General features: G+C 41.5%; 1 protein-coding gene across 1 annotated transcript in view; it reads left to right on the plus strand.

Moving 5' to 3' along the window:
- Positions 1-302: 302 nt before the first annotated feature.
- Positions 303-12,131, plus strand: part of LOC147669001 (disintegrin and metalloproteinase domain-containing protein 9-like) — a gene marked incomplete at its 3' end in the record, with an annotated part of 870,311 nt that continues 858,482 nt past the window's right edge. The window contains exons 1-3 of the mRNA XM_086948294.1: positions 303-682; positions 6,381-6,459; positions 11,252-11,328. Coding sequence (XP_086804420.1) covers positions 303-682; positions 6,381-6,459; positions 11,252-11,328 — 536 coding nt within the window. The remainder of the gene's footprint in view (positions 683-6,380; positions 6,460-11,251; positions 11,329-12,131) is intronic.

The raw sequence follows: 12,131 nt of genomic DNA on the forward strand, positions 1-12,131 counted from the left end.
TGGATAGAGGCAAAGGGCATAGTTAAAACCCTAACACTAAGACTTTCAGGGGGGAGTCATTCGGACCCTATGGTCTTAGACCCCTCCTCAACTGAAACAACTCCCACAAGTGTTTTATCTAGCAATAATAGCTCACAGTCAATGGAGCAGATTTTGGAACTGACACCAAAGGGAAATGGGGCCCTACCACCTCTAACACACTGGCGCTGACACCTATAGCAGTAGGAGGCACGGCTAATGGTGACACTACCAGTGGACATCAGATACCAGCCACCGAGTCGAGAAATGCATCATCGACTAAAATGACTTTTGAAGGCACTGACTTTGAAGTGTCACCTGGCTCAAATTCGGGAACTACATTGACTAACCAATCGCCTCTAGATGAGATTGTACAAATACTAAGTAACCAACGAGCGGAGGCACAAGAATATTACCTTCAATTGAGGGAAGACAATAACAAGATGCAATCTTCTCTCTCTGAACTTACAGCTAAAATAGGTGGAATATCACAAGAAACAATAGAGCTCCAGCAGCGGGTCGCTGAGGTGGAGGAAACCACCACCAAAATGGCTGCGTCATCTGAGAAACATGAAGATCAGATTTCTGGGCTCCTTAAGAAAGTTGAGGATTTGGAAAATAGACAAAGACGCTCTAATCTGAGACTTTTTGGGATCCCAGAAAAGTCAGAGGGGTCAGATCCAAGAGCCTATATTGTCGGTATTCTCCAAAAGGCCCTACCTGACCTGTCTGATTGGGACTGGGATTCACAGATTCAACGAGCCCATCGTCTGCCACTATTTCAGAAAAACAAAAATTCACAGTTTCCTCGCCCATTTATAATTTATTTTGGGAATTTTCTTTTACGCCAGGCTGTTTGGCAGAGAGCATGTCCTAATTCACCAATCCGGGTTGGGGAGATGTCACTTTTCACTCGCTCAGACTTAAGTAAGGAAACAATGGACAGGCGGTGGCATCTCAGAAAATTGATTGATCCCATTAAAGCTTGCGGCGCCCAGATATTTCTACAAGAGCCAGCTCGCCTTAAAGTTATTAAGAATGGGTGCACACATTATCTTAATGATCCTAAGGAGGCCGAAGCTTTTCTAGCAAATATAAACTCAGACAAAAGTTAAACTAAATTTATAGAAGAGCTATGTAGGGAATTTTTCTAGTCTTTCTAGCATAGTTTTTGATGAAGTAATCAGATTATGCGCAGGTCTATAATGGGTTACTATAGGGAAGGGGGGGGACAGGGAGCCCACAGTGACGACCCTCTACACGAGCTGCCTCACCAACGGCAGCCAAAGCTGAAGGGCGGTTCCACCCCGGCTGGGGTAGGCACCAGGGGGGGCAAGGGGGGAGGGACCTTCTCCGCAGGTCATGTTGGGTGGGGGGTGGGTGAGGGGAGAATAGTAAAAGTCAGTTTACAGGCTGACAAAGACTTATCTGAAGATGGACTAGACATGGATGTTATGGTATTGAATGAGAATTGTTTTAGACGATGTATCACTTTGCTGTGGAATCAAGAATTTATAAAGTTTTTGTTGTCTTTTTTGCTTTCTTGCATATACAACCACAAACGACTAATTGGCTTCTGGGAATGGGGATCGATGTATTGGTTAAAAAATTTTAATGCATGAAATAAAATGCCTCGCCTGGAATATAGCGGGTTTGAATAGCAAAGGCAAAAGATCTCTGGTCTCCGAAGAGCTGAAATTATATAAGCCACATTTTTGTTTATTATCAGAAACACATCTTATTTGGAAAGATAGGAAACTACTTAATCAACTAGGATATGAAATCATGGTTTGCTCTTCTGCTGGTACATCAATAAGAGGGGTGGCTATACTTAAAGACCGGCGAGTTAGGTTAGAAGTGATGCAGACTGCTCATGATAAAGACGGCAGATGGGCAATAGTCCAGTTTAAGTATGAGAATAATACATTTGTACTATGTGTGGTATATGGATCAAATATAGATGAGCCAAGGGTTTTCGATCAATTGAACATTAAACTGTTGGACTGGGCTGGAGAACTTATAATTATGGGCAACTTTAATTGCATCATGGATTATAAAGTGGATACAACTAGACCAAATAGTCATCAACGGATGCATAAGACGAGGACAGCTATACTAGATATCTGCCACTTATGTAACATTAAAGATGCCTGGCGTTACCTTTACGCTAATCGACCTGGGTATACATACTACTCGGCACCCCATAAACTATGCTCCAGACTGGATATGGCCTTGGTGAGCGATAATATATTAAAGACTTGCTCTATGACCCTCTGCCCTCGTATCTCATCTGATCACAATGCCATAATCATATCATTTTCCACACCACATAGTGTAGCCCCCCTCAGAATGTTTTCCTTTCCTAGATATCTTATCTCCGATCAATCCTATACTTCGCAGCTGAAAGCCCATCTTGCTGAATTTATTAACATCAACAAGAACTCGACCTCATGTCATATAGTATGGGATGCCTGCAAGGCAAGTATCAGGGGCTTTACACAGGCCTATGTGTTCAGGCAGAATGCTGAACTTAAACAAAGTCAAGCGCGGGTAACCTCTCAAATAACTAACCAAGAAGAGCAATTAGCTCTAGCATTACGACATAATTTGCCTACCTGTATGGATATTAATCTTAAACTCAGTAAATTAAAAAATGATGCAAAGAAAGATCTCTACCGGAAATACAGTACTAATATTCATAAATATAAAATAGCCCAATATGAGGGAGGGGACAAAATTGGCCGTATTTTGGCTTACAAAGTGGCGGAAGCTAGAGCAGGCTCCTTAATCTCTAACATTCGGGGATCCGATAACAACATTTATAATAAACCACAGGAAGTTTTAGAACAATTTGCTAGCTTCTACAAAACTCTATACACCCCATAAAATCAACCGGATTTAGATCTTATACGGGACTATATAGATAAAAATACACCGAGGTATGAAGACATGCCAGATTTGAGCTTTCTGTCTGACGACTTAACAATGACAGAGCTACACCAGGCTATCAATTCTTTGCCCGGGGGCAAAGCAGCAGGAGAAGACACCATCCCGCTAGAGTTATATAAGGCCTGTTTGCCTGAACTAGATTCACTATTATTAGAAGTTATGCAGTCAGTAGGAACGAATGGAATTGCACCTAAATCATGGAATAAGGCGAAAATAATATTTTTTTTAAAAAAAGATAAACCGAATGAAGAGAAGGGGTCATACCGACCAATCTCATTGATTAACACTGACGCTAAACTTTTTGCTAAAATTCTTGCACACAGACTGGCAACTGTTATGCCCCAATTAGTTAACACACAACAGCACGGATTTATTTTCGGGAGAGATACCACTTCACATGTAAACATGGCTATCACGGCGTTCGACGTTGCGGAGATAGAGTCCACCCCACTAGGCATGATCTTATTAGATGCAGAAAAAGCATTTGACTGAGTGGGGTGGAACTATCTCTGGAGTGCGCTGTCAAAAATAGGGCTAAGGGGAAGGTTTCTGAGGGGGATACAGGCTTTATATAATAACCCCATTGCCTGTACAAGCTATAATGGTTTAACTTCCTTAGATTTCCCAATTCTGCGGGGTACACACCAAGGCTGCCCTCTCTCACCTCTTTTATTTGCTCTCTCTCTAGAACCTTTTTTAATGGCCCTCAACTCTCAAAACTTGATTGTTCCGTTTAGCTCCGGCTCAAAGGAGCTTAAACTGACCACTTATGCTGACGATATTGCTGTTTATACACACGATATAAATCAGGCTTTAAGAGGAATTAAAATAGAAGCAACTAAATTTGGGGAAGTGTCGGGCTACAGGCTTAATATACAAAAGACTCAAGTAATTGCCAATTACTCACCATCTACGGCTACCTTAGGGATCTGTAAGGTAGCTACCTATCTTGGCGTTAAGATTACGGCCAAAATACAAGACATTTATCATATCAACTACAACGAATTAATCAAATCCACGGCTTTAATTTTAAAGAAATGGCATAGGCTACCTCTGAATATTATAGGTAGAATTAATCTTATTAAGATGAAGGTATTACCCAAATTCCTATATCTATTTAGATCGATCCCGATAGCATTGAATAACCGTTTTTTTCAACAATTAGACGGTATTTTTAATAGCTTTATATGGGGCTACAAAAAAGCAAGAAGATCACTGAAACACTTGAAAAACACCACGAACGAGGAAGGGCTTAATTTTCCTGACTTTAAGTTGTACGTTTGGTCTTCATTTGTCCTACGATTACGTTCTTTACTTCTTAAAGGGGAAAGCAATTTTTTTCATCAATTTATGTTGAAACAAGAGTCAAACATGTTTTTGTTTACAGTAAATGACCCAAACTATTTCAAGAGGGTAAGGTTCAAGACAGCCAGGGATATAGTAAAGATATGGAAAAACATATTGACTTATAGCAGGACTTCATTTTTCCATCCAAAGCTACCGCTCTGGGGCAACCCAGGTCTTCCAAGCTTATTTTCCGACATTACTAATAACATTTGGGCTGAGAAGGGAATTAATACTCTGGCTGATTTATATGGCCCACAGGGGTTTGCTGACTTTAGTACGCTTAAAACAATATATGATTTACCAGAATATTCCAGATACAAGTATCTACAGATTCATGATTTTTTAATTAATAAAAACAAGATACGAAATATTACAGAATGTGACATATGGACTAGTTTGTATTCTAAAAAAACCAAATCAGTTATTAGTGGGGCGTATAAGCTACTTGTAAAATATAAAACAAATGATCTGTCTAAAATAATGGAAAAATGGGGGGCTCAACTTGGCTTGAATGTTACTATGAAGCAAATAGAGAACTTGCTGTCTAACATTAATAAGTTAGTCAGATCTTCCAGCCTTAGGCTACAGCAATTTAGAACAACTTGTATGCTATATTACACTCCGGCAAGAATATCCAGGTGGTCCCCTAACCCTGACTTTACAGATCGTACAAAATGCCCTAAATGTCTTGAAGTAGCTGCTAACCCAGTACATATGTTATTCTCTTGCCCCAAGCTTAAGTCTTTTTGGGATAAGGTTCAAGATACATGCAGACTAAAGAAGATTGGGCTGCCCATACTTTCCGCTCCCTTAATTTTGCTAGATTGTAATACCTCCCTAATCCCTCAATCTCCTTTGGCAACTATATTAATTTCTTGTGCTAAACTAACTATTGCAAGAGCGTGGATTGCTACGGATCCACCCACTGTTTGGGATTGGTGGGCTTTAGTAATGGAAATATATTCCATGGAACTTGCTTTAGCAAATACAGGGGGAAGACGCTCTTTGGTCAAATTTGAAAGAAAATGGGGATCTTTTTGTTTGACTTGATATGACCTTTTCAAGCTTTATCCTTATCTGATTTATCACAAAATATACTAGCTACTTTCTTTCTGGTGTTTGATGAATTTGTATGTAAATTTAGTGCTTTATTAATGATAACCTTAGTACTTCTTATTTCCTACGTATTTGATTTGTATATCGTGACAATTCTTTCTTAATATTCTCCATGTCCCGGACATTTATATGTATTGGCTTTGTTTTTTCTTTGTCAGCCTGTTTACAATAAAAACTGTTTTAAAAAAAAAAAAAGCAAATGAAGGAACGCCCTTTTGCGAAAGCTCTGGCGCTGTATATGCGCCAGCCCTTTCAGTATTACAGTATTGTAATATTATGGTACCCCGGAGCTGTGCAAAGCAGGCGCAAACATCTATTGCGCCCTCGGGGGCAACTGTTGTGTCAGTCATGTGGTGCAAGTGCCCGTGCAGTAGTTTGTACATGCGTACAGTGCCCTAGTGTCTCCTGAATGTGCAGTGAAGTGTACCACTGGCCCCTGTGTTTCCCTTGGCCAGAGGAGGACAGAGATGAGGTCTGCTTTGGCTCCACTCCCTTATTCTCTCCTACCTTGAATGGCAATCTTTCATACAGTGATATCCCACAAATGTATTTGAGAATCATGTTCTGGCACTAAACAAGTGAGTTGATAAGGAGGAGTGGTAATGACAACACTAAGACCAAATGAGACACATCTGTTTACCAGAGAGTCTCTTGAGGGTATTATATCAAACAGTCCCTTCATCCGTCATGGACTGGCTTTTGCTCAGAGTCTATGTGTAACTTGTAGTCTCTACTACCTTTTTGGATTGTCTTTGGTTAGAAAGATTTCTGTCTCTTGAAGTCTCCCTAGCCTTTGAGAACGGTCTGTGTTTTAGAAACCTCCTTTCTTTTGCTGTCTCTTTATCCATAATGCTTTTCTGTGAATAGGAAGACCTAAACCTATCCTTAATTCCATGCATTCTCTTTTTAGTTCTAGCATCGTCTTAAAATAGTTCTCTTGTCTTTTACAGAGCCCTACTCAGTAATCATTTCACTCTTTCGAGGTACACCAAGGATGGACAGCTGGAAACCTCTCCTCCCCAAAAAGAGGTAGTGTATATGAAATGATGGAAGAAAATGACCAGCGGGATCATCTCATCTCTTGCCATCTGGTTGGCTAGAGTGTCAAGTCTATCCACACTGTTCTGTCCCAGTGCACACTACATCCTCCTCTGTGCATATTTTCACTTTTCCCCCAGATGTAAACCAATTCAGACTAGAGGCACATCTGTACAATACAGTGTATCTTTTAGATGATGTATATTTTTGTTTAAGTTTGCAGACTCTGGTTGAATAGCTATCCCCTTTTTAATAATGCATTTTGTTATTAATCTTACTCTCACAGTCCATGGAAATGCTCGGAAATTGATATTCCACAATTACAATTATCTTGCAATAAATTGTGAGAACCAATTAAAGTTCAAATCTCTTTATTAAATTTGTATTGACATATACATTCACCTACAACCATTGTCCGGTGAGGGTAGTAAAGGTGCAGGAACAAGAACTGGGATGGGGAGGTATAGAGGGGGCGGGATGAGAGGAGACGGAGAAACAGGGAAAGGGATGGAAGGGTTGGAGATTAAGTGAGCTTTTGCCCAGAGTCACATGATGCTGAGCTGCCACTGGCACAAGGGATCGAACCGTGAACACCACCCTCCGAAGTGATCCGAAGGATCCGCTCTGGCCATTGCACCACACCTCTCCCAGCATCAGATAGCTGTGTCAGCAAAATGTGAAGTTGAGGCTCTCAGGGAAGCTCTTTCCACAGACAATCTAAAGGCACCAACAGGGTTGGACTGAGACAGCAAATTGGCTCAGGCACCAAAATAAAAGTGACTCCCATTATCGAATAAGATAGCTAAAAAAAATGGCCCACATTCACAAATAAGGATAGTTTTGAACTTGTAAAGACACGCTCTGTAGGTGCTTTCCACGGTATAAGAGAATGTGTGCATGTGTGCTTGCTGCAGGAAATATTTGTGGTAATAGCAGGGAAATCAAACGTAAAATCCAGCCAAACAGACCATAAACAAACAGCCCAAAAAATGGCCCACACACTGACCTGTCAGACCAGGCCATCGTGCACTTCCTAATTGCCCTATGAGCCAGTCTAACCCAGAGCACCATATTGGAATGTCTCAGAGTGCTGTGCAGGAGGGTTGGGACAAGGGTGGAGTGATAGTGTGGCACCCCAGGATTGGCCAGGGGTACCTGGCTTTTAGAACTTTCCACCGCTGCACAAAGTAGAGACAGAGGAGACACTCAAAGCTTTTCCCACCAAAACCAGCAGTTTCAGTGAGATCTCATCCAACCAGCCATGGACCATGCAGGTAAGAGTGGTGGGGCCGGTTGGGGTTGGGGTGGGTATTTCGACAGACGATGACATGGTAAAATGAATTATTTAATTTTCTCTCGTGGTCGTGTGTTGAAATCCCCTGTCCCCACCCGGCCCACCGCTCTCCCACTCTTACCTGCACAGGTCACAGCCGCATCCAACTGTTAAATAACCTTGAGAGGACTTCCTCAGATACATTCGGCAACCTTGCCCTTTCAGGAGTGTTTCAACTTCCATTTCTGAGACAAGGGGCCTGATTTATATATTGGCAAATGGTCTGTTGCTCCACCAGGGCGTCAGAGTAAATTTCTCCATAGCCCTGGTGGAGGTACCGTCGGCCAGATTTAGAAATGACCGCCAAGCTTGCGGTCATTTCTAAAGCATTTCCAGGAACCAACGTCATGGAGGTTCTTGTCAATGCTTATAACAGTTTGGTGCATTGCTCCGTCAACATGACGGAGCCTTACACCAGACAGTCTTTTTTTAATTTCCCAAAAGAAAAATCCCAAGGCGGGATTTTCTTTTTGAAAATAAAATATTGCTCCCCTCGCCATAGGAGCTGTCTCCCCTGGTGAGGGGGCCATTATTTCTTTGTTACTGGACTACCATCCACCCAAATTATAATGCATTTTTTACAGCAGCTGCAAAACCGTTGCCCACCGAAAGTCACTGAGAGGCATGCCTGGGGATTTGGTTTTTAAAATCATCAGCATTCTCAACATAATCACATTTCTTACACACCTCTCTGATTTAGGAGCTGAAACCTTCCTTCTGTTTTGAAAATCATAAGCAGTATACATTGATGATGCACTCCTTTGGCTGTGAACATACTGCCTTTCTCTGTTGCTTTAAAAAATCCAAGAAAGAAAGGCAACCTATTATCAGGGATTAAATATACATTAGATATAGGTAAAACCATTTATGTGGTAGAGCATTCTCCTTGCTCAAATATAGTTGCATCCTCTTGAGAATTGTTTTTGCTTCAGATTTTTTCAGTAAATTATGTCATGTCACGAGACCTTAACCTTGATGACAGCCAATAACTGACATAGCTGAGGTTCTTTAACTGCATGAAGTTGAAGTTGAAGGGTTTTGTAGAGCGCTCAATCACCACGCGGTTTCTTGGCGCTGTAGACGGATAGCACTGAGGGGAGCAAGAGGGTTACTGCGGCAGGAATGCTTGGGAAAAAAGGTGAGTTTTCAGAGCTTTGCGAAAGTCCATGTAGATGGGAATGGACCTAATGGCACAGGGGAAGGGCATTCCAAAAAGGGGGGGCAAGAGTGGAAAACCTTGTGCCTCTGAATTTTTTCCTTCGAAAGCGAGGAACACAGAGGAGAAACTGAGTGGAAGAACGTGGATCTCTATTGGGAACGTAAGCTCTGATCTTAGAGGTGATGAAGTCTGGGGCAGTGTCAGCCAGAGCCATAAAGATTAGGCAGCCCATCTTGAATAAAGAACGCTCCAAGATGGGCAGCCAGTGGAGAGTTTTTAGAAGGGGGGTAACGCGGTGGGACTTAGGGAGTCTATAGATAAGATGGGCCGCCTGATTTTGAATTAGTTGCAGGCGCCGGAGTTCGTAAGCAGGGATGCCTACATACAAGCCATTGCCATAATCAAGGCGGGATAAAATCATGGCCAGAAGGATGAGTTTAAGGGCTGTGACGGAAAAAAGCGAGAAATTTTTCGTATGGTTCTGAGAGACAGAAAACAGGATGAGACCACAGAACTGATCTGGGAGCGCATAGTGAGGTCCTGGCTGACTTTGATACCCAGAGTTTTCACAGAGGCAGAGGGTAAGGGAGGGGGACCGAGGGAAGGAGGCCAAAAGGCAGGCAGAGGTCCAGGGGCTAGGAGAGCCGCCGGTAAGTACCAACTCGGTCTTATCGGGATTCATAAATTATGTCATGTCACAAGACCTTAACCTTGATGACAGCCAATACCTGACATCGCTGAGGTTCTTTAACTGCATGAATAATGTAACAACACAACACCAACACATATCTATTTAGGACAACATATTTATTATGATGATAACTTGATCTTTAAAAGTTATGAAGTATAATACTTACCCTGAATTGTATCGAGTGAGCAAAGCAAGTAAGAGGGACCTCTAACAGGGGGTTTCACTCTCCTAGAAAATGTTGAAAAGAAAGTTATCTACTAGAGCGTTTAAAAGCACAATTTTCACATAAATTGTCTAAAATGCCACAGGCTTCGAATGACCATTCATTACATATTCAACTCCTTCCATGGGTTTTTGTGTAAGACAAGAATTACCTTCAGGGTGGCCGGGACAACAACAGACTCACAAGCAGGAGACCACATTATCACTCTCTCTAAGACTCTCTTACACTCATTGTTTTTTCTTTCACAGACAATCTCACACACAGTCTGTCACTGAGTCTTACTCCCTTTCACTCACTTATGCATACTCATACAAAGAAACACATGCTCACGGATACATGCAACCTCTCTCATATAAACAGAACCTTACCTGCAAGCACACACCCAGCATTCATTTAAAATACGTTTTTACTTAGCTAGCACAAAGTTCTTGTTCCAGATAAGTATGCTCCATTTTTAATACACTCATGGTGAATAATAGAATATTATAAGGGCTATTTTAAAATACGTTTACTGTGGACCTTCAACAGATCCTACATTAATCCACAGTTAATTAATTTTAATATATTTTTGGCCCCAAAGGGATCCACTCTTGGAACCCCCACCACCACCAGACCAAGGGAAGTTAGCATATTCCTACCCTGCCTCCTATATGATTTCTTTTTTAAAGGAAACAGGTACTGGGTCTCCGAATGCTAAAATGGCTGCCAGACATCTTTGTTGATGTGAGTCTGTCAATCAAATTTAATCTTTGTATTTTCCAGAGAAGCTGTACTGCAGCATCTCTATATATGCATACATTTTGAACCTTAATTTTTAAAAACTACTGAATGGATTTACACCAAATAACAAAAAGCTCACTTGCTGCGTAAATATCGAGCTTTCTGGCAAATTTGGTGTAATTCCTTTCAGCATTTTTTCCTGTATCACTGCAGTTTTCCTTTGGAAAATTGCATTAGACAATTGTGTTTTGGGACACTCTTTATCTGGGCTCCCACTTGACGGATAACCTCGAATCTTTCCAGGAAAGTGCTAACGTGGATAAACCTTTGTTTTAGAAAGTTTGTTGAAGATTTGTCAAACAGTGCCAAAGTTATTAGCAAACCAGAAAATCTGTGTCCTATGGAAATATGCTCCTAACTATAGCTATACAGTGGTGACCATGTATTTATTTATATGCATATCAGTGCTTAATGTTCAGTGTGGGATACCACTATATGCAACCTAATTTACAATGCTTAGCCACTACGTGGTGTACTCTGACCCCTTTGGTATATCAGTACATTGTTGTGACCCGGAATGAGTTATCACGCCTTTTCTATTGAATTTGAGACAAACAACAATCAACAATCGAGTAACTGCTTGGTTTTTTTTTGCAGACACACTGTTATTACCATGGACGTGTTGAAGGAGTGGAAAAGTCAATGGTTGCTCTGAGTACATGCCATGGGCTCAGGTACAGTACCTTTGATTGGATTCTGGAGTGTTGTTGTGAAACTGCAACACCACTGTGATTCTTAGGGATCTCAGTGCAGTAAGAAATGATGATTTAACTATCAGACCTGCTCCTAGAGTGATTTCAGTAGCCCTATAGATGAGAGCATTTCAGGGTATAGGTAGGGAAATTGAAGAGGCACTCATGATGAGTCTGATGAGATTTACAAGGGAAGCAAGGAGTCTGAGGAGAGACACATAGGAAGACTCAGGAGATGCACAGAAGAATTCTGGGTAGGCACATACCTACACATGTGGAGGCAATAGAAGGGATTATGAAAATCCACATTAGGAGATTCTGATAGGACACACGGAGAATACTTGAGGAGAGTCTCAGTTTGACCCATAACCCTTTTTAGGACACATGTATAGGGGAGTTACAGGCGATGAGTGGAGGGCTTGAAGAGGCACCATACAAAAGGAGTCTGATGCTATCTATGCTTTAGCTTGAATGTGACATGATCACATCACCACTACTGGACCCCAGAGTGTTTATATTTTATTCTGTTATTGCTTGTGGATATGTGTGTGGCAAGTGTGTAGACTAGATGGCGACTGAAGACTCGTGTAGTTGGGCTCCCTGTGGCGAACAACTTTACTTGGATTCTTTGAAGTCACTAGAGATAGGGTGGTCCCAAAAGCATTTTTATTCTGGCAGCGCCCCACCTCTAGTGTGGGCTCTTTTCAAGTGACCAATGGTTTGTGGATGGTTGGAATAGGATCATGTAATTTCCTAAATTACACATTACCTTGTGTCTGGGCTCT

This window comes from Lissotriton vulgaris, unplaced genomic scaffold (assembly GCF_964263255.1).
Source record: "Lissotriton vulgaris unplaced genomic scaffold, aLisVul1.2 SCAFFOLD_840, whole genome shotgun sequence".
In the NCBI taxonomy this organism is placed as follows: Eukaryota; Metazoa; Chordata; class Amphibia; order Caudata; family Salamandridae; genus Lissotriton; species Lissotriton vulgaris.